Here is a 26908-nt window from a genome sequence, read left to right as displayed (position 1 = left end):
TAAACAAAAAACTTAAGTCAACATTAAGTGACTTTTAAAATGGCTGTAAACCAGCATAGCATACCTACTTGAAGCTGAAATTTTTTTAAGATTTATAAAATTGGTTCACAGACAATTCTGGGATAATGAAGTTTAATGAAATAGTGTTACATCTGTTAGTACTAGTACCTCTGAAAGGCCTTGATTAATTATAATACTGCAATACTTTTATGTGAAAATAGCTCTAAATTAAAAGACTGTTAGTTTAAACGAATTATTTCAAATAGTTTTCAAAAATTAAGGAGGGTAAAGAGTTGAAGGAGAAGAAGCTCATGAAGGAAGTGAATTTATGAGGACAACTCAGGGCCAGGAGCTGTGATAAGTACGTGACATGCACATCACCTCATTTTATCCTAACAACTTCTGTGGCAGGGATGATGATCCAGATTTCAGAAATGATGAAATAAGCTCATATGGGAAAACTAACTTGTCCAGCACTACAGTTAATGAGTTAGAACTAAAATTGACACGCCTGTAATCCTTGCACTTTGGGAGGCCGAGGCGGCAGATCATGAGGTCAGGAGATCGAGACCGTCCTGGCTAACATGGTGAAACCCCATCTCTACTAAAAATACACAAAATTAGCTGGCCGTGGTAGCAGGTGCCTGTAGTCCCAGCTACTTGGGAGGCTAAGGCAGGAGAATCACTTGAACCCAGGAGGCAGAGGTTGCAGTGAGATGAGATTGTGCCACTGCACTCCAGTCTTTCTTTTCAAAAAGAAAAAAAGAAAAGAACTAAAATTGGATCCATGTTTATCAGATCTCAGGTAAATTTACAAAAAAAAAAAAAAAAGAACTAAAATCTGAAAATAAACCTGCCTGATTCTATTAATAACATGCATATTTTCTTTTCTCCCCCTTTAAAAATGTTCATGTGTATAAGGATATATACATGTATATATAAATTTATACATACATTTAATTTTTACACATATGAAACCACACATATATATATACACACACACACTCTTCAATGCCTTCTATTTTTTCCCTTTTTTGGTCTAATTTTCCTTCCAAGGGCCTCTTCATACCAGCTCCCTTTTAACCTCATCCCACACAGACAACCTTTAAAAAACTTTTTGTAGGTACATAGTAGGTGGGTGTATATTTGTATGGGGTACATGATATGTTTTGATACAAGTAATGCAACATGAAATAAGCATATCATGAACAATGGGGTATCCATCCCCTCAAGCATTTACCCACTGAGTTGCACACAATCCAATTACATTCTTTAAGCTATTTTAAGATGTACAGTTATTACTGTCTACAGTCACCCTGTTGTGCTATCAAATAGGTCTTACTCATTCTATTTTTTGTACCCATTAGAAACCTTTTTTAAAAAAATATATCTTCCATGCTCATAAATAATGACAATGTTAACAATAAATGCTAATGGTTATATAAAGGTTACTATGCTCCAAGTCATTAACAGCTTTATATGTACAGATACATATAGAGTATGTTCGAGGGAGGATAACGGGGATTTACTGTCACAACAATGGGATCATATTACACCATGTTCCTTCCACTTGCAACCCAATATCCTGTTTAACCAACAAAATTCAGCATGACCTTAGTTTATTTATCGGGGGAATCTCCTCTCTGCTAGACTTCCCCTTAACCTCCATAACCTAATGCTTTTCACCACTAGGTAGGCTAAAAAAATGGTTGCCTATATAGTTAACAAAGACACTCTATACTCAATCAAAAATAACTCTGTCTCACTGTTTTATGTGCATGTATACTGGGAAGCAGATGGAAAAGAAACGTGGGGGGAGGGCAGAATTTATTTTACATTTTAGGCTCACCATTAAGTTGCCACTAGATTCACTTTGATAAATTTTACGTACAAAATGTATGATCTGGGTCTATTATTAAAGGGCATCAGATTTCTTTTCTTTTCTTTTTTTTGAGATGGAGTCTCCCTCTGTGATCCAGGCTGGAGTGCAGTGGCACGATCTTGGCTCACGACAACCTCCGCCTCCCAGATTCAAGTGGTTCTCCTGCCTCAGCCTTCCGAGTAGCTTGGATTACAGGCGCGAGCCACCATGCCCAGCTAATTTTTGTATTTTTAGTAGAGAAGGGTTTCACCATGTTGGCCAGGCTGGTCTAGAACTCCTGACCTGATTCGCCCACCTTGGCCTCCCAAAGTGCTAGAATTACAGGTGTGAGCCACCGCGCCCAGCCAGTATACCAGATTTCTAAACATACCTATAGATTTAATGCCTCTTAAAGCTTTGTTCATTTCCCCATCAACAACAAAGTTTCAAAATGCTCATCAAAATTGGCAGTCAGAAGGTTATTTTAGATTAAGGCAGCCAAAAAACCTAAATGCCATGCCTTGGACTTGTCTTCACACTATGAATTCTGCTTTTCTCTCCAACCAACCTCTTCTCTACCCAACATCACTTGTAATAAAATTCTGAAACAAACAAAAAACCTGTTCTGCTTAAATTTCCTTCTTATTTCTCCCTAGGTTACCTCCTTCTATTTCTCACCCTCCAGGTAATCTCTGTTTATCACCGAGAGTGTGTTTTTCCTGTTTTCTGTAAACATTAAACATTCCAAACAGTCAAGCTTTTGTTTGTATATAGGATATCAGTATAAAATAGAGGATGCCAAAGAAACTATCAGAATATAATGATACAATTTTAGAATCACTTACAAGCAATATAAAGATATTTTAAACTGCAGGAAACATTAAGATGAAAGAAGAAAAATAAAGAAGTGAATACAGAGATAAATTAAGTTACCACATAGAAACACATATATGGACACACAAAACAGGAGAAGACAGTCTAGTGTATAAAGGTAACTACCTCCATAATTAGTAAATGCAAAAGAAGATATTCCAACAGTCACAACAAAGAATGCCACATTACATTATTCATAATATGATATTTATGAGTTCACATATTAAAATGTTACCATTATCTCATATATAAAAATGTTGTATATTGACATATAACCAGATGATGTCTAAATGATAGATTTTGAGTAACAGAAACCTTGAGGCCACCAAGATGGCAGAATAGAAGGTAACCTACTTACATTCTCTCACAATAAGGTGTTTGATCTGTCCCCCTGAACTGACTTCAAGACTGAAGCCCAGAAACAGCTCAATCCCCACAAGGGGACTGGCTACTTCCTTGTTTGCCCATGATCCTGCCACCAAAACCATTTGCCATGGGATCCAGAAGGAACTGCTTACACTAGTGTTTTGGCAGAAAGGCTAGTCTGGCCGCTAGCTCTGGTCTCAGCAGTTGGCTGGAAAGTAGCCTTGCAGTGCTGCCCTCACCTTCCTTAGCTGAGGTCCCAGCTCAGAGTTGCTTGCATAAGGACCCAGAGGGAGACTCACCCATATCTCTCAGCCCAGGACTCAGAGCCTCCCTGACAGGCTCACCAGCCTCTGTCTCAGCAGATCCCCCTTAGGGCCCCCTCACTGCAGCTGGAGAACTATCCTATCTGCACAGGAACTTGCTGAAGACACATGCCTCTCTGAGCCAACATGAGACACTTCAGCCTCCATTCCCACAGCTGATCCCGAGAGGGCCCAGCCTCAGCTCAAGCCCCTCCTGTTGCAGTTGAGGAATTATCTCACTTGTGCAGGAACCTGCTGGGCAACACATAACCATCTAGGCCAACAAAACAGGCCTGCCAACCTCCTTTTCACACATCCTAAAGAGGTCCAGTCTCACTTCTACTCCCTCTCACTGCAGCTGGAGACCCATCCACCTGTGCAGAGACCTGCTGGGATACACACCTGTCTGGGCCACCAGGACAGTCTTCTGGACCCAGGTCCCTGGCCAGCATTCCCACATAGCCTCAGCACCCTCCTTAGGTCTTTCCCCAGTCCATGAAGGCTGGAAAGCCACATAAACCTCAGAGCTCTTGAGAGACCTGCAGCAAGCCTGGGCTTAGAGTGTTGTCTAGTGCTGCAAGGGTCACAAGCTCAGGGAACAAAACAGTCAGTCAGCTTAGAATCCCTGGAAGGCCCTCTGAGGAAGGTCAAGTACAAACAAAGCCAGACTGTGAAGACTAAAGTAGATACCTAATATATCAATGTACAATACCATTGTACTTCCACAAGCATCAAGAACATTCAGGGAAACATGACGTCACCAAATGGACAAAGTAAGGCACCAGAGACAGAACCTAAAATGAGGGAGATGCGTGATATCTCTAACAAAGAATTCAAAATAGCTGTTTAAGGAAGCTCAACAAATTTTAAGAAAACACACACAATCTATTCAAAAATTTATCAGAGAAATTTTTAAAAGACTGAAATACGAATGAAAAAAATCAAATAGAAATGTTGGAGCTGAAAAATAAATAAAATGAAAAATGCAATAGAGAACATCAATAGCAGAATTGATCAAACAGAAGAAAGAATCAGTGAATTCGTTGATAGACTATTTGAAAATACATAGCTAGAGGAGAAGAAAGAAATGAAATGAATAAAAAAGAATGAACAAGACCTATAGAATCTATAAAACAACCTCAAAGGAGCAAATATTGGGGTTATTGGAGTTAAAGAGAGAACTGAGAAAGACAAAGGAGTAGAAAGTTTACTCAAATAAGTAATAACAGAAAAGTTTCCAAACCAGAATATACAGGTACAGGAAGGTCAAGGGTCACCAATCCGAGTTAACTCAAACAAGAACACTCTAATTTACAAACTCATAAAGGTCAAAGACAGAGAGAATTTAGAAAACAGCAAGAGAATAGAAGCAAATAATGTATAAGACAGATCCAATATGCTTGGTAGCAGATTTCTCAACAGAAACCTCACAGGCCAAGAGGGAGTGGGACAATATGTTCAGAATGTTGAAGGAAAAAAACTGCCACCTAAAAATACTGTATGTGGCAAAGTTATTCCTCAAAAATGAAAAAGGGAAATAAAAGATTTCCCGAGACAAACGAAAGCTAAGGGAATGTATTGCTATCAGACCTATCCTGTAAGAAATGTGTGATTTCTTAGACACTAAAGGGAGTTCTCCAAACTGAAAGAAAATTATGCTAATGTGGTTGTTGTACTAATATTGTAATCGTGGTGTTTAAACCGCGTATATCTTTAGTAAGAAGACTAAAAGAAAAAACTATCAAAAAAAGGACAATTTGTTAAGAGACAACATAAATAACATAAAATGATGACATCAAAAATGCTAAAATGGGGGGAGAAGAGAGTTAATGTGTATAGGTTTTTTTTCTTTTTATGGTTTGTTGGTTTTGCTGTTTTGCAATCAAAGTTAAGTTGGTATCAAATTCTTGTTGTAACTAGATTTTTTTTTGTAAGCCTCATGGTAATCACAGTGCAAAGCCTACAATAGATACACTAAAATCAAAAGCAATGAATTGAAACATACTATAAGAGGAAATCACTTAACCATAAAAGACAGAAAAAAGAGAGGAGTTACACAGCAACTAATAAACAAGTAACAAAATGGCAGTAGTAAGACCTTACCAATCAATAACAACACTGAATGTAAGTGGTCTGAATTCTCCAATTAAAAGACACAGAGTGAGCTGGGCACAGTGGTATGCACCTATAGTCCTGGCTGACTGGAAGGCTGAGATGAGAGAATCGCTTAGGCCCAGGAATAATAATTAAAAAAAGACATAGAGGGACTGAATGGATTAAAAAACAACATACAAATGTATACCGCATACAAGAAGCTCACTTCACCTATAAAGCCAAACATAGACTGAAAGTGAAGGAATGGAAAAAGATATTCCATAAAAATTAAAACCAAAAAAGAGCAGGAGACGCTGCACATATATCAGATAGAACACATTTTAAGTTGAAAACTATAAAAAGAGACGAAGGGGAGGCTGAGGCAAGATAATAACTTGAACCTGGGAGGTAGATGTTGCAGTGAGCCGAGATCATGACACTACACTCCCACCTGGGCAACAGTGAGACTCTGTCTCAAAAAAAAAAAAAAAAAAAAAAAGAGACAAAGATGGTAATTATACAGTGATAAAAGAGTCAAGAGTCAAATCAGCCAGATCTAACAATAGTAAGTACATATGCACCCAACAATGGAGCACTCAAATATATAAAGCAAATATTAATAGATCTAAAGGGAGAGACAGACTTCAATACAGTAATAACAGAGGTCTTTGACCTCACTTTCAGGAATGGACAGATCTTCCAGGTAGAACATCAACAAAGAAAGATCAGAGTTAAACTACATACTAGACCATATAGACCTAATAGACATTTATAGAACATTTCGTTTGCTGCTGCAGAACACACATTCTTTTCATCAGCACATAAAACATTCTCCAGGACAGACCATATGTTAGCCACAAAACAATTCTCAACAAATTTTAAAAAGTCAAAATCATATGAAGTATTTATCTGACAATAGAATAAAACTAGAAATCAGTAACAAGAGGGACTTTGGAAACTGCACAAATACAGATATTAAACAACATGCTCCTGAACAGTCAATGAGGCAAGAAAGCAACTAAAAATAAAATTTAAAAATTTCTTGAAAAAAATAAAAATGGGATGCAGCAAAAGGAGTGCTAAGAGGGAAGTTGGTCAGGTGTGGTGGCTCACGCCTGTAATCCCAGCACTTTGGGAGGCCGAGGCAGGCAGATCACGAGGTCAAGAGATTGAGACCATCCTGGCCAACACTGTGAAACCCTCTCTCTACTAAAAATACAAAAATTAGCTAGGGGTGGCGCATGCCTGTAGTCCCAGCTACTCAGGAGGCTGAGGTAGGAGAATTGCTTGAACCCAGGAGGCGGAAGTTGCAGTGAGCCAAGATCACATCACTGCACTCCAGCCTGGTGACAGAGCGAGCCTGGTGACAGAGTCTCAAAAAAAAAAAAAAAAAAAAAAAAGGGAAGTCTCTAGACAATAAACACCTCAACAAAAGACTCCAAATAAACAATCTAACAAGGCACCTCAAGAAACTAGAAAAGAACCGACCTAAAAATTAGTAAAAGAAGTAAAAAGATCAAGCAGAAATAAATGAAATTGAGACTAAAAAAATTACAAAAGATCAACAAAAATGTTTTTTATTAAAAAAGATGAACAAAATCAATAAACCTTTAGTTAGACTAAGAAAAAAAGAGAAAAGACTCAAATAAATAAAATCAGAGAAAAAAAGAAAACATTACAATTGATACCACAGAAACACATCATTAGAAACACAGATCATTAGAGACTATTATGAACAGCTTTATGCCAACCAGCCGTAGAGAAACAGAAAACCTCAACAAACCAGTAATAAGTAATGAGATGGAAGCAGTATAAAAGTCTCCCATAACAGAAAAGCCCAGATCTAATGAATTTCCTGCTGAATTCTTTCAAACATTCAAAGAAGAACTAATATCAATTATACTCAAACTATTTCACAACACTGAAGAGGAGGGAATACTTCCAAACTCATTCTATGAGGCCAGCATTACCCAGATACCAAAATCAGACACATACAAAATAAAAACAACACATTAAACCGTCAACAAGCTCACAGAGGTAGGATGCCCAAATCCTGGCCAAAATATAACATGTGAATGGGGGTGTGTGAAAGAGTATGCAGTTGGCCCTCTGTATCCATGCATTCCACATCTGTGGATTTAATCAGCTGTGAGTCAAAAGTATTCAGAAAAAAAAAGATGGACAGTTCCATCTATACTGAACACATACAGACTTTTTCTTGTCATTATTCCCTCAGTAGGTTTAACAATAATTTACACAGCATTTACATTGCATAAGGTCTTAAAAGTTATCTAGACATGATTTAAGGTATACGGGAGATGTGCACAGGTTACATGCAATTACCACTTTTTTGTTTTTTTAGAGACAGGGTCTCACTCTGTCACCTAGGCTGGAGTGCAGAGGTGCAATCAGCGCATCCTTGACCTCCCTGATTCAAGGGATCCTCATGCCTCAGCCTCTTGAGTAGCTGGGAATACAGGGACATGCCACCATGCTTGGCTAATTTTTTATTACACCATTTTATATCAGGACCTTCTGTATCCATGGATTTTGGTATTGGAGGGGGAGGTTCCTGGAACCAATCTTTCATGGGTGCTGAGGGACAGGTGTGTATGCATGCATGTGTAGGGGATAGGTAAGAACAAAGAAGAACAAGGAAGATGGGGTAACTTTCCTTGATTTTTTCAGAAAGGGCAAAAATCTAGTGTTGTATCTTCTCCTTGGATGATTCTTTTGTTTTATATTTGTTATAATTGAGATTACATTATAATATATATTCAAAGTTTGAAAATGTTTGATAACAATTCCACATTGCTTTAAAGGAAGTTTATTTTGTTTTTAAGATCTTTTCCATCGTAACATGACAGTTTTTTACTGATGATCCAATTCTATTGTAAATGCATGCATATAGATGTGTGCATACAGATTCTAAACTTATCTTAGGCCAACTATAGAATATGCTTGTTAACATTTATAGAAAATTGGCCAGGCACGGTGGTTCTTGTCTGTAATCCAAAAGCTTTGAGTGGTCAAGCAGGGAGGATTGCTTCAGCCAGGAGTTTCAGACAGCCTGGGCAACAGAGCGAGACCCCCATCTCTACAAAAGTAAAAAAAAAAAAAAATTGGCCAGCACAATGGCATGCGCCTGTAGCCTCAGCTACTCAGAAGGCTGAGATGGGAGGATGGCTTGAGCCCAGGAGGTTGGGCCGCAGTGAGCTACGATCATACCACTGTACTCCAGCCTGGGTGACAGAGCAAGACACTTTCTCTCTCAAAGTAAAAGAAAAAGAAAAAAAATTTACAGGGTACAAGAAAAACAAAATAATATTACTCTATTAAATACGGTGATTAAAAATTTCTTTGATCATTTTTAGAAAGTTTTCATGGACATTCTATGATAACCTAAAAGACAACAGTTAAAAAAAAAAAAAAAAGAAGATTGACACTTCTGGGTGACATTCACAAGGAAGAACAGCAACCAGCAACCAAAAACACCTTACCAACAACAGCTGAGGGCTAAGTCCAGCCGACTCCAAAGTGTGACACATATCCTCAGTGGAGCTTTCTCCATGCAAACACTTCCAAAAAAAGAAACTACCTGGTAGAACAAAAACAAAGCACATTAATCAATGACTACTTACCATTTGGACTAACAATCTTATTGAATCACAATCTGGAATTCCAGAGAAACAAAACATTATGAAGGAAGAGAAATTAATGGTTCAATTTGCTTGATTTATTAAAGCAGAAAGCAAATCATGATCTAATATTGTCTCTTTAGTATACTTATTAAAACAACCTATCGACCAGAGTGTCTTTTGTTGGCCAAAAAATACAGTACATTAAATACTTTCATTATTTAAATTTCAAAACAAACAGAATCTCCTGAGATGCTATATGTTCCTATCATGTTTTCTTCTAAAAGAAGACGGATAAAAAGACCAGTGTATTATTTTACCTACCTAAAGCCACATACTCCTCTTCACTTATCTTCTTTACATTGAGCACATCCTTTTCATATTCTAAATATTCCAAGAATGTTTTTACAGGCAACACACCATCTTTATCATCAGAAAATCGAACATTTGTCCTGGTGTTCTCTTGCTTATACTTCTCCAGTAATGCCTGGAGCTTAAGTAGTTCTTTTTCATCAAGCCTTAGTAACACAGCCAAGTCCTTTAAAATAGAAAACAAAAACAACATTCCACATCTATCAACCACATTATCTGAACTGAAATTCAAGATTGTAAGCAAAAGTTGACTTTTTAATTAATATAATAGCTATCATGTATTCTGCTTAAAACTTTGCTTACAAGTCACATTTCATGAGTAGGAGTTTATTTAAATAAACTATAATCTTGAACACTACATACTACTAAAAGTACCATTTTAGCATATTTCTTGAGGGTACTTTATTATCTTCTAGAATGTTAGCATTTTTTTTTTTTTTCGAGACAGGGTCTCACTTTGTTACCCAGGTTAGAGTACCTTGGCACGATCATGGTTCACAGCAGCCTTGACTTCTTGGGTTCAAGCAATCCTCCTGCCTCAGCCACCTGAGTAGCTGAGTGGCTGAGAGCCACTGAGTAGTGTGCACCACCACCTCCAGCTAATTTAAAAAGTTTTTTTTGTAGACACAGGGCCCCACTATGTTGCCCAGGCTGGTCTCGAACTCCTGGGCCCAAGTGATCCTCACACCTCAGCTTCCCAAAGTGTTGGGATTACAGGTGCAAGCCACTATGCCCTGGCAAATGCTAGAATTTTAATAAACATGTTTTACTGTATAATCAGAAAAAAATTTAAAAGGGTGTCAAATGCAACTCTTACCATTCTGAGGAAACTAAATATTTGAATTTAAATGCTTAATTATTAACCAGCGTAAACACTATAAAATAAAACATAGAAAAACAATTCTCATTGTATCCACATATAAGTCCTGTATGTGGCTCTCAGGGATACAACCTGTTAGGCTTTCAAACTATTTTTATATACTATATGTACAAAAACATATTGTGGCTGGGCATAGTGGTTTATGCCTATAATCTCAGCACTTGTGTAAATAATATAAATTTAGCAGCAAGGCACAGAGAGCTAGCAGGGGGCTTGGTAAACAAAATATACCTTTAAAGCTTTAAAAAAATTCTTAATTTTCTACTTTGTTACTACTGATTTTAAAAAGTAAAAGCAACCAGATAGATTATTTTATATAATATAAAATGTGGGATTACTCACATTATCAGAGAACGGTGTGTCTAAATGAAAATCAAGGGAATTTAGTTGACTGACCGACTCATAGAGTTGCAGCAATTTTAGTTTATTGGCACAAAACTGTAGCAATCCTTCATCAACCGACTCAAGTTCTAAAAGGCAGAAGGAAAAGTATATATAAGAGATATATTTAACAGACTCATAAACAGGCTTTTCTTTCATTAAATCTCTCAACATTACATAATTCCCTGATGCTCTGATGTATTAAATATTGAGATGCTTAAGCTATATCAGATTTTGAAAGCAAAAATAATTTTTCTGTCATGACAAAATGTCTAATTTTTAAATAAAATAAGATGCTCTAAAAGTAGGGCGATAAAAAAGAAAGTGGAAATATCTTCATCTAATACTTAAAATTTAAAGAAATTATCTGGAATACTGTATGAATATTTATATCTAATATAAAACAAATATTTATTCTTTAAAAAGGGAAACAATGATAATCCCCCAAAAATCTTATTTGAAATACAGTATCATGGAATATTGTTCAAGTTCTTATAGCCTTAATAAAACTGACCATACAAAATAATTAGATTTTAGGAATCTTATTTTTATGTAGAACTTGAAACTGATGATTTTATAGAACTCCAACAATGGTGTTTGGTTTACTACCAGGTCAGTGAAAGATAACTTTTCATTTAATAAATTTTGGGATTTTGTTAATGCCTTGAGGGGTGGGAGGGCTTTATAAGTATACCATGCTTTTTAAAAGAGGTATTTATTTCTGACAAGTGGTATACACTAAAGGAGTTCACTATTTGCCAATGTCAGTTTCATGTATCTGTTAAAAAAAAAAGGTTGAAAAAGAGTCTCAAAATTAGCATGTTTGAAGCCCTGAAAGAACAAATTATAATTTGTTTATTAAGCCACTTTAACCTGGCTTACACATAATTAAAACACAAAGTTGGTTTTACATAATTAATATGACAAACAAAAGTCACAACTAGATGACACCAGTCCACTGCACACTACAATTTAACTGATGTTAGGAATTCAGAATAAAGTAAATTTTTACTAGTTCAGTTGGATGGAATATGGTGTTACAACCCCACAGTTTCAAGTGTAATCCTTTTTCAGACAAATACATTTTGACGGGCTGACTGATTTTAAAGAACAATGTGATAGTACAAATTTTGAACATCAAAAAATGACCAGAAAAAATAATCTGATTGTCGTCTGTGATTTTGGACGTCCTTAACTCTGTTCATGAGGGAAACTGATGGGAAAGTGATACACTAATAAAACATTAATACAAAGTACAAATATGTTTTATTATTATCTTGGTCAAAATGACATTATGTGCCCCCCTAAAGAAATTTGTCTCCTCTTGTGAAGCTAAAGAAAAGACAATGGCAGCGAGAGAGCTTGGTTGTTTTCCCATACCACCAGATAACTTCTTCATTCCAATGCTTTCCTTAATGTTCTACAGCTATATCAGAATAACCACTTATCATTCTATCCTGACCTCTTTCCTCACAATTAAAAACAACTTCCCAATAACAAACACTCAATACATTCAAAGACAGTTTAGATGAAGATCAACTGCATATATTAAATAGGGAATAAATAAGATTCTTAATTTCTTATATACATATTATTTCCACATTAAAGTAACATGATGGTATCACAAAGTCAATAACTTTCTATAATCAGTTACAAAATTTGAGTTAAGAACGTAACCTCCAATCAGTACAAACCCTATTACCTTGATTTTTCAAAGTGTCCATTAAAGTCTGAGTGATGTTTCTAAGGCAAGAAAATGGTAAACGTTCACTTGCCAAAATGCTTTCCAAAGCCTAGAAAAAAGATATTGAACAGTTCTAGTAATTATAAGGCAATGATTTTATTTTTTAAATCTTATATTTATGCCCAAACTTTTACTACCCCAAATTTCAAAGAGAAGCTCTATATTTAAGATGTTTTAGTGTACGTATCTTAAATCTCAAGTTGCACTGTTAAGTAATATTCAATCAACTTTATGTCATGCCAAATATGATATAAATGACAAAAATCCAGGCTGAGAATAAAACAACTAGAAGGCAACTGCTACTTAACAGAATAGCCCAATCAAAACAGAAACAAAGATAAAGCTATTTACCAATAAGAAGTGTTTGAATATGCCTATGCTATCTAGGAATAAATGAAAAGCAGTGGTTATTGTCATGTCAATAACAAAAGCTGCTAATAACTTAGTTATAGCTTAATAACTGCATTTGTGCATGGCAGGCAGAATCTATAGGCCCTGCTAGATAGATATAGTAACCACCCTTCCCTACCTCCCTCTCCCTACCCCCATAGATATTTAAGATTCTTTATAACCAATCCCAGAATATCTCTTCATGCCTAAAGTAGCAACTATCGGAAACATCAATGAGTCAGACATAGCAGTTAAAGGTCATATTTATCCTTTCATATTATCACATTAAATTGGGTTTCAATTAATGAGATTACATAGTTTAAAAAGTAGGCTGAGAATGTAGGGTAAGACAAATATCCAATCAACACAAAACTTCTGTGTGTTTGTGGAGGAGAAATGGGCTTAGAGGGTGGCTCAAGATGTTGCTCAGGCCTATAATGAAGCAACTACCAGGAAGCAATAAAGAAAGTGACTATAAGAGGCAAGAACCCAGGACAAGTGTAACCTGCTCCTGTTCTGCCTGTGATTACACAGGCTAGCAGCTAGCTTACTTTCTTTCCCATTATTCAGTCTCCCAAAGCCTAAACTGGTTTCTTCCCTCCCTTTAGTCAGTCCTCCAAGATATAACTTTTGTTATTGGGTTTTCTAGTATTTTTTATAAAATTCACAGCTTCATACATGATTCAGAAGTATTATTTAAAAAAAAGAAAATCAAGAAGACATTTTGCATTATGCTAGTTTCCCAATTTTGTTGTTCTGTGATTTAAGATAAGAAGAAAGATGGCATCAAAATGAGAAGAACTGTGTGGGTTATGACCCTTTCTACTACAGATTTCTCAAACTGCCTCTCTAGATGCCCACTTTGTCATCATTATGTCATCTCTAATAATGGAGACTTTGCCCTAAGGAAAATGAGAGCCAATTAGCATTGTCAGTAGAATGGAAAACACAATTGAAAGTCACAAAGGTTTTTCTGTTCTACAATAACACAATAAAAAGTGTTTTAAAAGTGGACTGCAGCAGAATCACTCTGCACTAAGTTCTCCCACGTATCACTATTCACTAAATTCTCCCATGTATGTAGCTATAAAATAATAAGAAATATACACATTGGTCTATGGCCCCAGTACCTGACACAGAGTTCCTATAATTTCCTGAACAATGGGGGTGCTAGGAGTTTCTTTTGTTCCAATGTTTAGTCTCTGCCCTAGTTCATCAGTCAGAGCTCTTAATCCCTTTGTAGACAGAGGTGTTAGGAGAACATTTTGTTCTAACATTTGGTCTTTGACCCCCAGTTTCTGATGAGGAGATTCTAGGACCTCTGTAATTTCCTAGGTGATAGGAGCATCTTTTCTTCTAATGAGGCCACTCATGGCAGGCTCCTGCAAAGCTTCATAATAAGGGGTTGGTTACCAGTGGAACCAACCATGTATTTGAGGATTGGAACTTTTAGCCCAACCCCTGACCTCTGGGGAGCCAAGAGGGGCTGAAGACTGAGTTGATCACCAATGGCCAATGATGTAATCAATCATGCTTATATAATGAAGCTTCCAACAACACCCAAAAGGATAAGGGTTGGAAGAGCTTCTGGATAGCTGAACACGTAGAGTTTCCTGAATGGTGGCTTGCCAGGAGAGGGAATGGAAGCTCTGCAACTCTTCCCATATGATTTACTCTATGCATCTCTTCCACCTGGCTGTTCATCTCTACCCTCTGTAATATCCTCTGTAATAAATGGGTAAACGTTCAAGTAAAATGTTTCCCTGAGTTCTGTGAGCTGGTCTAGCAAATTTATCACCTGCAAAGAGGGGGTCATACTAACCCTAATTTATAGCCAGTCAGTCAGAAATATAGCTGATGACCAACTACTTGTGACTGGTATCTGAAGCAGGTAGAAGTCTTGCGGGACAGAGCTCTTAACCTGTGCTGATGATCTCATGCTATCTCCAGGTAGATGGTGTCAGAATTGAACTGAATTAGAGAATAACCAGCTGGTGTTAGCTGGAGAATCTGCCAAAGAAATTCACTGGTGTGTGGGGAAAAAAAAAAACCCTACATCTAGTGGCAGAAGTGTTGAGTGACTGTGTAAGAGAAAAGAAAAAACCTGTGATACAGTTTTTTTTACAGTTTCACAGTTAGCATTATTTTAGATGCTGTGAATTATAAAAATCAAGTATTTGGTAAAGTTCCTACTTGAAGGAGCTTATAAGACCTAAAAAAAAAAAGTTGGGAGAGCTATGATTAACATACACGAAATAATCAGAAAATAAGTAGTCATTAACTATCCAGTTTTGATTGAAAGTAGAGTAGGAGTTCAGAGTTATCCATGGGGATCGAAGCATTATGTAAGAATTTATGGAGTTAGGACTTGAATAGCATTATGAGGCGTTTGGATAGGAAGAGTGGGAGTAAAAGAAATCACCAATGGTGGCCATATTATAACCACGAGCCTGGCAAAAAGTAAAGGTCTGGCAATACCATGGAATGCTGAGGCTGTGGAGTAACAGGGACTCATACAGAACAAGTGGGAATATAAATTAGTACAACTATTTTGAGAAGCAATTTGCCATCAACTAGTACAGCTGAAGAAGTTCACACCCTAGCAATTCCACTCTTAGGTATAAATGCCAGAAAAACTCTTGCATATGTGAATGAGGAAATATGTACATGGATAAGCACAGCATCATTGTTTGTAATGTCAAAAATCTGGAAACAACCTAACCATTCACTGACAGGAGTGTAAATAAATTCTAGTCAGTGAGCGGAATTTGTATGGCATAGTAAATGAATCAATTATAACTATAGCTACATACACCAATATGAATGACACAGAAACATAATCCGGAAGGAAAAACTAAAGTCACCGAAGACATAGGGCACGACTCCATTTATGTAAAGTTTGAAAAGACACGAAATGCATCAACAGGTTTCAAAGGAGTCACACAGGAATGATGTAACTATAAAGCAAAGAAAAAGAAAAGAACCACAAAATTCTAAATTATGGTTACCTTAAGGATGGGAGGAGGGAATGGGACTGAGGGGGGACACTCAGGGCTCTTTAGAGTTCCTGGTAAGATTGTATTTCCTAAGGTAGGTGGTCATACACACATATTTACTATTACATATATATTATATACGTAATATATATAATGTAGGGATGTTTACGTGTGTATATAAAACACACTCAGATGTATAGTAACACTAATTTTTTTTTTTTTTTTTTTTTTGAGACGGAGTCTTGCCCTGTTGCCCAGGCTGGAGTACAACAGTGCGATCTCAGCTCACTGCAACCTCGGCCTTCCAGATTCAAACGATTCTCCTGCCTCAGCCTCCTGACTAGCTGGGATTACAGGCACCCGCCAACACACCCAGCTAATTTTTTTGTATTTTTAGTAGAGACGGGGTTTCACCATGTTGACCAGCTGGTTTCGAACTACTGACCTCGTGATCCACCCGCCTCAGCCTCCCAAAGTGCTGGGATTACAGGCATGAATATTAATTTTTTTTTTTTTTTTTTAAAAAGAGACAACAGGAACTTCCACATGAAAATACAGAAAGGGATAAACAATAAAAATGTGAAAAGAAGACTTCAGCCTGTCATGTTTGGGGGAAATAGGAAAACAAAGATTTTCTTAACAAGGCTGTATTATAGCTACTAGCAGAAAACTTCGTGTATTATATATACTTACTTGTTTTTTGGTTGCAGGGTATTTAATATCAAGAATTAATTCCTTTATTTCTGTTTCAACCAAATCTATAAAGAAAAAATTAAAATAAAATTTTAATTTTTATAACAGTGAAACATTATTCTGAAAGAAAATGAACATATCTGTACTACCAGTTGAGTCTAAAGGGTTTTTGGGTTCTCTCACATTAATGTTTTCCTGTTATGAATTATAACACCCTCTAGATGGCACACTTCAGCCTTACAGAGCAATTCCAATAAGCTCACCCATGCATCATTTTGATTGCTCCATTCAGAATAGTTTATTGATTTAAAAGATGATAGAACAATATGCTTTATTATTTGTATGAGAGAATACCTACCAAGATTGGGAGATTTTGTTTTCAGTAAGGCTGCTAGTTTCTTCACTAGGTGCATATCCTTGGCTCGTTCACTCTTCTTATCGCTAAATCAATAAATATAACAAATTACTACAGAATGTGAAATTATTTTCTTTCTAATTCTGACACACTCCAACTTTTTTTTCTTTAAATTTTTTCTATTTAAAGATATCAGTCTAAAGACAAAGGAAACAACAAAACAGCAACAACAAAAGAGAGTACAACAAACCTAGGAACTAGGAAAAGTTAGCAGAAGAGCGTCAGTCAGCAACACCGGATACACCTTACCTCAGTGCTAAATGGAAGGGAACATTCACTGTTTTCACACTTCCGGACACTGGATCAACAAGACAGATCTGATAAGTCTGTGGCTGCCAACTCTGACTGGTAACATTATTTAAGCCCATTATTTTATAGCCAGGATACAGCAGCCTAAAGAAATCACATCCCAATATGGTAAAAACATTAGAACAAGGAGAAATGCCAAAAGGTGCTTTTATTATAGCTAGGAAACCCAACATTATTATCAATTTAGGGGCATTAATAAGGCAACTAAATACTGATAGCAAATACATAAGTAAAGCTAGCAGAGTTCTGCCTTGTTGAACACAATCAGGCCCATGTTTCAATGGCAAAAAAAGCATTCACCTCACTTATGACTAGGGCAAGCTGAAGGAACCTTTCCTTTTGAGTCTTCACAGCATACATAAGGGACAAACATCAGCAACAAGCTAACTTTAATTCAGCAGTGTATCATGGCATTTTCAATTTTTTTTGGTTATTAAATACTTAAGTATATATCAGACACTCACAGGAAAAACCACAATAAAGAATACTGTAATTCTCAAACTTGTAATCTAATAAGCAGCTTTAGTAAAAGCTTTATTTTAATAAAAGCATTCCTATATTTCATTTTGTAACCAGCACAATGCCAGCATTTGCAGCTTACCTGCAGTGCTTCCCCACATTGAAAGCTCCTACTCTAGGTCCCTGCTGTGTGCTCCACACTTCTAAAATTCCCCTTCTTGGTGCATAGATCACAAGGAATTGAGCTACTCGACTTGGACCCTGAGTATTTCCAAAGGGGGAAAAATCCGCCTTTTCTGGTATTCTTTCATGAAGATCCTCTACAATTTGAATCCATCCAATTTGTGCATCGCGGTACCCTTAGAGACAGAGGGAAAGGGAAGTTAATTACTTAGTCTAGGTTCCATAGTAGCCACCTGAAGTACTCTGGAATAGTGGGGGTGGGGGTGGGGTAAGAAAAGCTATGAAAGTATATTTTTATTATGGAATATCTTAAATAAAAAATGATAATAAATAATAACCAGTTTATCACCAAGCCTTATCAAATCTTAGTATTTTGCTATATTTACTTCTGATCACTTTTTCTCTTTAAAATGAAAATATTGGCTGGGCACAGTGGCTCACGCCTGTAATTCCAGCACTTTGGGAAGCTGAGGCAGGTGGATAACCTGAGGTCAGGAGTTCGAGACCAGCCTGACCAACATGGTGAAACCCTGTCTCTACTAAGTACAAAAAATTAGGTGGATGTGGTGGCACATGCCTGTAATCCCAGCTACTTGGGAGGCTGAGGCAGGAGAATCGCTTGAACCCGGGAGATGGAGGTTGCAGTGAGCCGAGATCGTGCCACTGAACTCTAGCCTGGACAACAAGAGTGAAACTCCCTCAAAAAATAAGAAAAAAGATTATAGACATAATTGAAGCCACCTGATTACCCTTCCTGCTGTCATTCCCTTCCCTTCCCATCCAAGCCTTTTGGCGACATGCAGATAGAAAATATGGGTTACAGGGTGATGGGAGGAAGCTCTTGCATGGGAGAAGTAGCTGACGCTGTTTTCTATTTTAGGGTGGTCCCTCACATAGGCAATTAATCCTTCTTTCCAAGGATACAATGGAAAGGAAAACTGGCTGTACCAGCTGCAGAAAGGCAGGCAATGATGCAAGGAATAAGATTGCTATAGTGGATTTGGAGCAGTCAGTACAGCTTTGTCTTCTGTATTTTAGAAGTCTTGCTGAGAACATACCTTTGATATTGTTTCAGGAGACAAACACCAAGGAGAAATGACGTATCTGCAGTACTAAAACTATTTCTACAGATAGTTAGACATGTAGTAGGTAAAGACTGCCTCTGTCTGTCACTGCAGGAGTTCTTTGGCAAGAAGGTGATAGTGGCTTCAGTCTGGTCCAGAGTAATTTAATGACCTCAATCCATTATTCCTCACATTTTAAAGGACAGACAAGATGGCGCCATAAATTGTGGTCTATGCTGACATGTTACTATTCCAGATGATTCTAAATAATGTAATCATGCTTTCTTTGTCAGGGAGATATTATTCACAATGTGCCTAGTTAAAAGATATTTTCAAGTCTCCCTTATAGTTAGATGAGGCCATGTCACTAAGTTCTGACTAATGTAGATAATGGTTGAAGGGACTTTGGGGGAATATCTTCAAAGTAGATTGACTCAGTTGCCAGGAGAAGCCTTCTTCCTTTCTGCTTCCTTCCCAGAATGCAGGTAAGAGGGCTGTCTATGAGAACCTTGAGTGGGGAAGCTACAAGGAAGAAGACTGGGTTCCTGAAGATACTGTGGTCTGTTACTCGGGTCTGTTACTAATAGCTGAATGAAACTCCTAAGTGACATACTTATTGACACATCAGGTGGATTGACCCAAGCATATGGATATAAAAGTCAAGTTAGTGAAGATCTTAAATCTGAAAGACTTGGCATTACAGATTTGGGGAGAACATTTGGCTCAAGAATGGCTTTGTGAAGGGGAATAGATGTAGCAGGGGCAAGAAACTGAACTCAGAAATTTATACTAACAGTGAGAATTGAAAGAAAGTACATAAGATAAAGGTTAAACATGATCAAACCTAAAAGATGTATCAGCTGACTACTGGATCAAGTGGTTGCTGATCTGAGTTCATGTCAAAAAAAGAAAATATAAACATAAAGAATTAAACAGTTATCAACCAGAAGCTGAAGCATGACAACATTGCTCAACTATCGGGGTAAAAAGTGAATTAATTGTTTTTCTGGATTTTTGTAAGAAGTACCTTTCCACATGCGTATTGCAATTCCTCTAGCTACATCCAATAAAATAACTCTGCCGAAATCATCTGTTACTGCTGCCAGTGTGTTACACGGAGACAGACATATGCTTTCACCATGGCGTCTAGAATCTGGAAGTCCAAATCTGATATTTAAAAGAAAATAAAAAGCTCAAATCACATTCCAATTCAGAAACATATAACAGAATAATGAAATGCATAAATGAAATAGGCTGAATCTGTTTTTATATAAAGAAATATGAATTTTGCCTGGAATAATAGTTAATTTATTATTCACAACTGACATTTGTAATACAAAATACATAAAAGAAATAAAACCACAGTCTTATGTAGGTTTTCAATAGATACTCACAATCCTATTACTTTAGAGAATATAAAGTATAACGATATTTGATTAAAAGGCATGTCACAGGAAACAAAGTCCTCACCGTCAACTAAATTTTAGAATTTACTCCCACACAGGCATCTTTTGTCTATTTTAAGTTCTTCTTCTTAATCTTTCTCTTTTTTGGAAGATATCACATCCTGCTGATACCAATCTGCCCGAAGCAAAAACCTTCCTTTTTCTAAATAGTTATCTCTAAACTGCTGTTGGTCTATAATCAACCTCATTAGAATTGTGAGTAAAATAAAAGTAAAAAGGTACTAAAAGAGAGCTAGGAAAGCTCACTTAGAGAAAAGTCCCTGAAACAAAGGTGCTCAGTCTTTGTTACATCTATTTGAGATGCACAGGGCCATTTGGCTAATTTCTTGACTCTTGATATTAGGAAACGTGGTATGTTACAATGTATTTTTTAAAAAGATGAAAAAAAAAAACTTAGAAGATATACTTTGATAAATTTTAATAATTAGTTGGCTCTCTTTAGGTGAAGAACATCTATAAAGAGGAGGTGTTCTATTTCCCTTCATGGTGGTACTTTATATTAGGTAATAAAAAATGATTTTTAAACAAAACCAAACATTAGAAAAAATGCTTCTGTCTAAAAAATAATAATGGAAAAAAAAAAAAATCATGCTCCCTCCACCAAAAAAAAATCTCACAAATACACTAACACATTCTAAAGCACTACTGAAGTAAACAAGGAAGCACAGGCCAGGAGTCTGTCTAAAGTGTGCCTGAATACAGGACTCCTGCTTTTACTTTTTTTTTTTTTTTTTGAGATGGAGTTTTTCGCTCTTGTCTCCCAGGCTGGAGTGCAATGGTGTAATCTCGGCTCACTGCAACCTCTGCCTCCCGGGTTTGAGCGATTCTCCTGCCTCGGCCTCCTGGGTAGCTGGGATTACAGGCACGTGCCATCATGCCTAACTAATTTTTGTATTTTTAGTAGAGACGAGGTTTCACCATGTTGAGCAGGCTGGTGTCAAACTCCTGACCTCAAGAGATCTGCCCGCCTGGGCCTCCCAAAGTGCTAGGATTACAGACGTGAGCCACCGTAATCTACTAGGATTACATTTTTTAAAAAGTTTACACAACTTAGTAACAAACTATCTAAACTTTAAAAGAAATGCAACAGTTATCACTAAACTAATTCTCCTACATTAGACCAAGCTAAGTTTATTTGTTAAAAAGCACACTCAAGAAATACATCTTGAATACCTAGTATATAACAAGGATAGAGCTGTGAATCAAACAGGTAAGAATCACTCTTCACATGGAGTTTTACATTCTAGTGGGGAAAAAAATTCCACTGCAATGGCTTTCAGAAGTTCCAAAGACTTACGAGATCAGCAAATCAACCAAGCACACAGAAAAACCACACATTTAACAGTACCTTTCTAAAAGGACTAAAATTTGGGAAGCATGACAGACTTGCCTTACAGCTAATGGGGTAGCTGGCTCAACCTTCGGCTTTTGCTTTTGGACAGCTTCTTCTTCGTGCTTACTCTTCCAACCAAGCCAACCACTGAAAAGAAAGAAAACTTAGAATAAAATTGAGCTTTCAGGGTTTTAAAGTGCAGACTATCAAATTATAAGTTAAAAGCAAGCTAGATACAAATGAGATATTTTTTATTTAATTGTTAAGTAATTACCTGGCAGCATTAAATAAAGCAGAAGTGAGTTTACTTGCAACTGCTAGTGCAACATGGGATAATAATGGTTGTGTGCTTCCCTGAAAAACAGAACATTTGAAAGAGAAAACTTAGCAGCTTACAAAGAACAAACATACTTTCTAAATAAAGCTTACTTTAAAATGCTTCCAAAAGTTGTAAAGGCTGGACTAGCAACTCAGCTTCTTTCAGAGTACAGTAAAAAGTTTATTTTAGGAGCAATATAAAAAATAGTTTTAACTCTATAGTTTAAAAATAAAATCACAATTAGTGTATTTTACCATTAAAATTTCCCTCTTTAAATTGTAATTTCATTAAAATAAATTTTAAACTAGGATATTAAGATTACATTATTCTAGCTGGACTATGGATTTCACATCTATACATAACTGGCTCTTTTCTCTCTTTTTACATATAAATGCACACACATATACACACACATTTTTATAAAAGTAAAAAGATATTTTGGACAATTCTGAGAAGCATGCTTTTTAAGTGAGAAACAAGAGCTGCCAAATCTAACACTCAACTCTCCCCTATTTTAGGAAGCAATTTTCACCACTTATAACAAGTATAGTTGGCAGCTTGTTCTGTCTTTACAATTTCTCATTTACTGAAATCCCTGGTGGGCTGACATCATTAACAAGTCTGAGCATCTGACTATTGCACCAATATTTAAAGACATCTCAGCTATCAAATAATTCAGGGCTTCAGAAACAAAGAATTTTCTTTTACACTGATGGTAGTACCTTTTCAGTTAATGTAAAGAATTTAGAAGAAAGCTAGTTGAGATTAATTTTAGTTTCAATTGAAATTTAGAAATGTAAACTGCTTAATCTTCTAAGGCTAAGCAAGTTACCACATCCAATTTGTAGACAAATTGTAAAATCAAGAGCGGCCTTACTCATGATCATTGATAAAACTCATACCTCTAAAGCATAGAAGAAGCCAGTAAATGGATTGGACCCTACAGTGATATACTGAGACATGGCAGGTGGACTATTTTTAATTGCTGCATTAAATCCACCTATATTGGAGGCAGTCTTCATTTGATCAAAGGGGGACAGAGTCATAATACCTAATGATAAAAACAAACAAACAAACACGTGACTTGAATGTACAATGTTATTTTGGTCATTACATTTTTACTTCAGTTCCATTCTAAGATGCTAAATGTTTCATTTTATTTAATAAACAAAAGTCATTTTAAAAGCTACAAAATCAACATCAGAAAATATTCTGCTGGGTACAGTGGCTCACTCCTGTAATCCCAGCACTCGGGAGGCCAAGGCAGGTGGATCACTTGAGGTCAAGAGTTTGAAATCAGCCTGGTCAACATGGTGAAACCCCACCTCTACTAAACATACAAAAATTAGCCAGGCGTGGTGGTGGGTGCCTGTAATCTTAGCTACTTGGGAGGCTGGGGCAGGAGAATTGCTTGAACCTGGGAGGTGGAGGTTGCAGTGAGCTGCAATCGCTCCAACTGCACTCCAGCCTGGGCAACAGGGTGAGATCCCATCTCAAAAAAAATTAAATATTAAAATTTCCATCTACAATTTCTATAACGTATAGAATATCATAAAAACAAAATTTAATTTTTTGAACAGATACGAAACTCAGAGGTACCAGAAGTACACAGTCCACTTTTATCCCCAAATATCAATTCACCTTTTTTTTCTCTCTCTTTTTGAGATTCTCTTACCTCAGCCTCCCCGAATAGCTGGGATTACAGACATGCACCACCATGCCCAGCTAATTTTTGTATTTTTAGTTGGTATGAAGTTTCACCATATTGGCTAGGCTGGTCTCAAACTCTTGACCTCAGGTGATCCTCCAGCCTCAGCCTCCCAAAGTGTTGGGATTCCTAGTGTGAGCCACTGTGCCCCGCCAATATAGGCATGTGCTGCTGTGCCTGACCTTACTAATTTTCATATACATGTATTGCCTCCCCTTTGCCTGAAAACTGTCAAAAAATGCATTTGTCCTTAAAATGTGTCCTAGGAAAGGAAATTCTTTGAGTGAGTTCATAAGGAAACCATTCACTGGATTTATAGGAATTAAAGTGATCAAACAAATCCTTGGACTATTTTTTAAATTCCCCTCCCACCTCCTGGACTATTATAAAATATCAGAACACCTGTCTCATAGTCATGAATGAATCCATGATTCAGTATACAAAATGTTTTCACTATATTACAAAATTTTCATAAGTTTTGCCTGACTCCACCAGAACACGATCAAAGGGCAAATTGTATGGCATATAAATTGAAATTTAAGTTTTAAAATAGCTTCTTTTCAAACTCCCATGCGATATACACAGGAGTATAAATTGCTACAAGATAATCCAGAGGACAATTTTGCAATAGATATGCAATTTTTTTAAAGGATTCTAATTTATGGTAAGGAAATGGTTGATCAGTCCTTTCCATCCTTGCTACCAATGATGTTTTCCTTCCTATAACTTAAATAATCCATTTTCGATGTCACACTTTAGATCTGGTCATCAGCAACTGTAGATTCTTTGTAACTATGATTTCAAGCGTACCGCACCTAGACCACCATCTCCTAGCTTTCCATCTCAATTACTCCAGAAACTCCCTGCAGTAATTTCATAATTTTGAGTTTAAATTAATTAATCCTACTATTTTTTCCACTATTTATCAAGTACCTCTTGGGATCACTTCCCTTTTTATCCAGCTTAGATTTGAGTTCCATCATCATCACTTTCTTGCAAATATCCACAACCTCTCTACACTCGTCTCCCCCTACACACATACTCCCCCGGCTAAATCTTAACCTTAGTTGACCTAAATTTTCTGCATTCTCTGCTCTTGAAGCAAAATAGCTAATCATTGCTAAGAAAAACAATACCTCTGGGTTTCAAAGTAAGGACCCCAAACAAATGGACATAGAGTTTGGTCCAAAATCCTTCTGACCTCCTCAACCCCTCCTTCCCATCCTCAATCCTTTGAAATCTATTTGTTGAAGAAACAAGCCTGTTTGAGACTAATTTCCCACAGTCTACATTTTGCTGACCACATTCCTATAGTATTATTTAAAGTGTTTTTCTGCCCTCTATATTGCTACACATTGGTACTGAATTTAGGGGGCTGTTATCTTTCGAGTCACCGATTTTAGCACTATTTTTCATTAATTTAAGGTGGTATGGCTTATTTACATCTCTCTTTCTCTCCCTATATCCTTCCAAAATATTTGTATCTCATTTCTTTATTAAATTCACTGTTTTTATTATTAGGAATGATATAAGTATTACTCACTGCTGAGATACAGTACTTACTGTAATTACATTTCCTTGGCTGTGCATTCTTTTTTTTCTGGAGTTATTATTACCTTGTCATTAAGAGTTTTCCCTGAGCATCTGAGGTCTTTCCACACTTTGAAAGACATCAAAGTCCCTCTCAATATAAATTTCCATAAAGTCAAACTCATTGCATAATTTTCTAGGCCTAGTAGAGTGACTAAAGAAGGCCTCTTTGACAACGTGATATATTAAGAGACCTGAGTGAAGAGAGGGAGAAAGCCATGTGACTAGCTAAAGTTTTCCAGGCAGAGGGAGCAGTAAATCTAAATGCTCTAGAGTAGGGATATGCTTGCTGTGTCTGAGGAACACAGAGGAGATCTGTGTGATGAAACACAATGAATGGGGAGGGGTACCCTACAGGAGACAGTGTCAGAGGTACCATAAGCCAGATAAAGTTGGGCCTTGTATGTCACAGTAAGGAGCAACCAGAAGAAAGATGATGTAGAAAAAAAAAAGGAGGAGCAAGTTTGGCAGGAGGAAATTAAGAATTCGATTTTGGATATGTTAAGTTTGATATCTAGGTAGAAATTATTCAGTAGGGAGCTGGAGAAATGAGTATGAGGCTTCAGGAAGAGGTCAGGACTCCATAAAAACGGACATACTGAGAATCTACTTCTTATGCTCCTTGTTTGTGATTTTAGAGAGCAGGGGGTGAAAATATTTATTCTTAAGCCTATATTAATTTGGCTTTCATCCTCACCATTCTACTGTAACTGTTCATATCAAAAGTCACTAAATAACCCCATGTTGTCAAATCCAATGGACCACCTTCTTTTCTTGAATTCTACGAAACATTCCACAGTAAACCACTCCCTCTCAAATTTATATCTACAATCCCAGCTTCCTCCCTGAACTTCAGACTCTCATGTCCAATTCATACACCTGATACCTCTACTTGAATGTTTAACTGTGTCAGAAGTTAACCTGTAAAAACATAACTCTTTATATGCCTCTCCTTCTCCTTATTCTCATTTCAGTAAACAGTCTCATCATCCACCCTGTTGCTCAAACTTAAAAATTAAGAAACCCTTAATGCTTTCCTTTCTCTTGTTTCTCAAAACCATCCCTGAGCAAGTACAAAGTGTATCTCAAACCTGTCTACTTCCTTCCAACTCGACTGCCTCCACCATAAATCCATCATTCTCTCTTGCATGAATTATTGCAATATACTCCTAACTGGTCTCCTTGCTTTCTTCTACAAGCATCTCTCTATCCAGCAAACAGAGATATGTTAAAATGTAACCCCCTACTTAGAATCCATCAATGACATCCATTGCATTTAGAATAAAATCGGATCTCCTTATCCCTACGTGATCTAACCCTAGTCTGCATCTCCAACCTAACCTTGTCCTGTTTTCCCCTCACTCTTTATGGTCAAGTCACACCAACCCCCTTTCTGTTTCTTGAACACTCAGGTCTTCAAGGCTCCCGGGCCTATATCCCTGATGCTCCTCTGCCTAGAATGCTCTTCCTAC

General features: G+C 36.9%; 1 protein-coding gene across 2 annotated transcripts in view; it reads right to left on the bottom strand.

The window, feature by feature from the left end:
* The window catches only part of RAB3GAP2 (RAB3 GTPase activating non-catalytic protein subunit 2), a 120831-nt gene that overhangs the window by 24428 nt on the left and 69495 nt on the right, over positions 1-26908 (bottom strand). For both annotated transcript variants that reach the window (XM_031655598.1, XM_031655599.1), the window contains exons 10-21: positions 23041-23189; positions 22094-22173; positions 21877-21966; positions 20048-20187; positions 17916-18132; positions 17255-17398; positions 16949-17031; positions 16591-16655; positions 12470-12560; positions 10729-10856; positions 9459-9672; positions 8997-9094 (exon numbers count right to left, since the gene is read on the bottom strand). In XM_031655598.1, coding sequence (XP_031511458.1) covers positions 8997-9094; positions 9459-9672; positions 10729-10856; positions 12470-12560; positions 16591-16655; positions 16949-17031; positions 17255-17398; positions 17916-18132; positions 20048-20187; positions 21877-21966; positions 22094-22173; positions 23041-23189 — 1499 coding nt within the window. The remainder of the gene's footprint in view (positions 1-8996; positions 9095-9458; positions 9673-10728; positions 10857-12469; positions 12561-16590; positions 16656-16948; positions 17032-17254; positions 17399-17915; positions 18133-20047; positions 20188-21876; positions 21967-22093; positions 22174-23040; positions 23190-26908) is intronic.

Source organism: Papio anubis, chromosome 1 (assembly GCF_008728515.1).
Source record: "Papio anubis isolate 15944 chromosome 1, Panubis1.0, whole genome shotgun sequence".
Lineage (NCBI taxonomy): Eukaryota > Metazoa > Chordata > Mammalia > Primates > Cercopithecidae > Papio > Papio anubis.
Note: the sequence above shows the minus strand (reverse complement) of the source record. Positions and strands in the feature narration are given on the sequence as shown.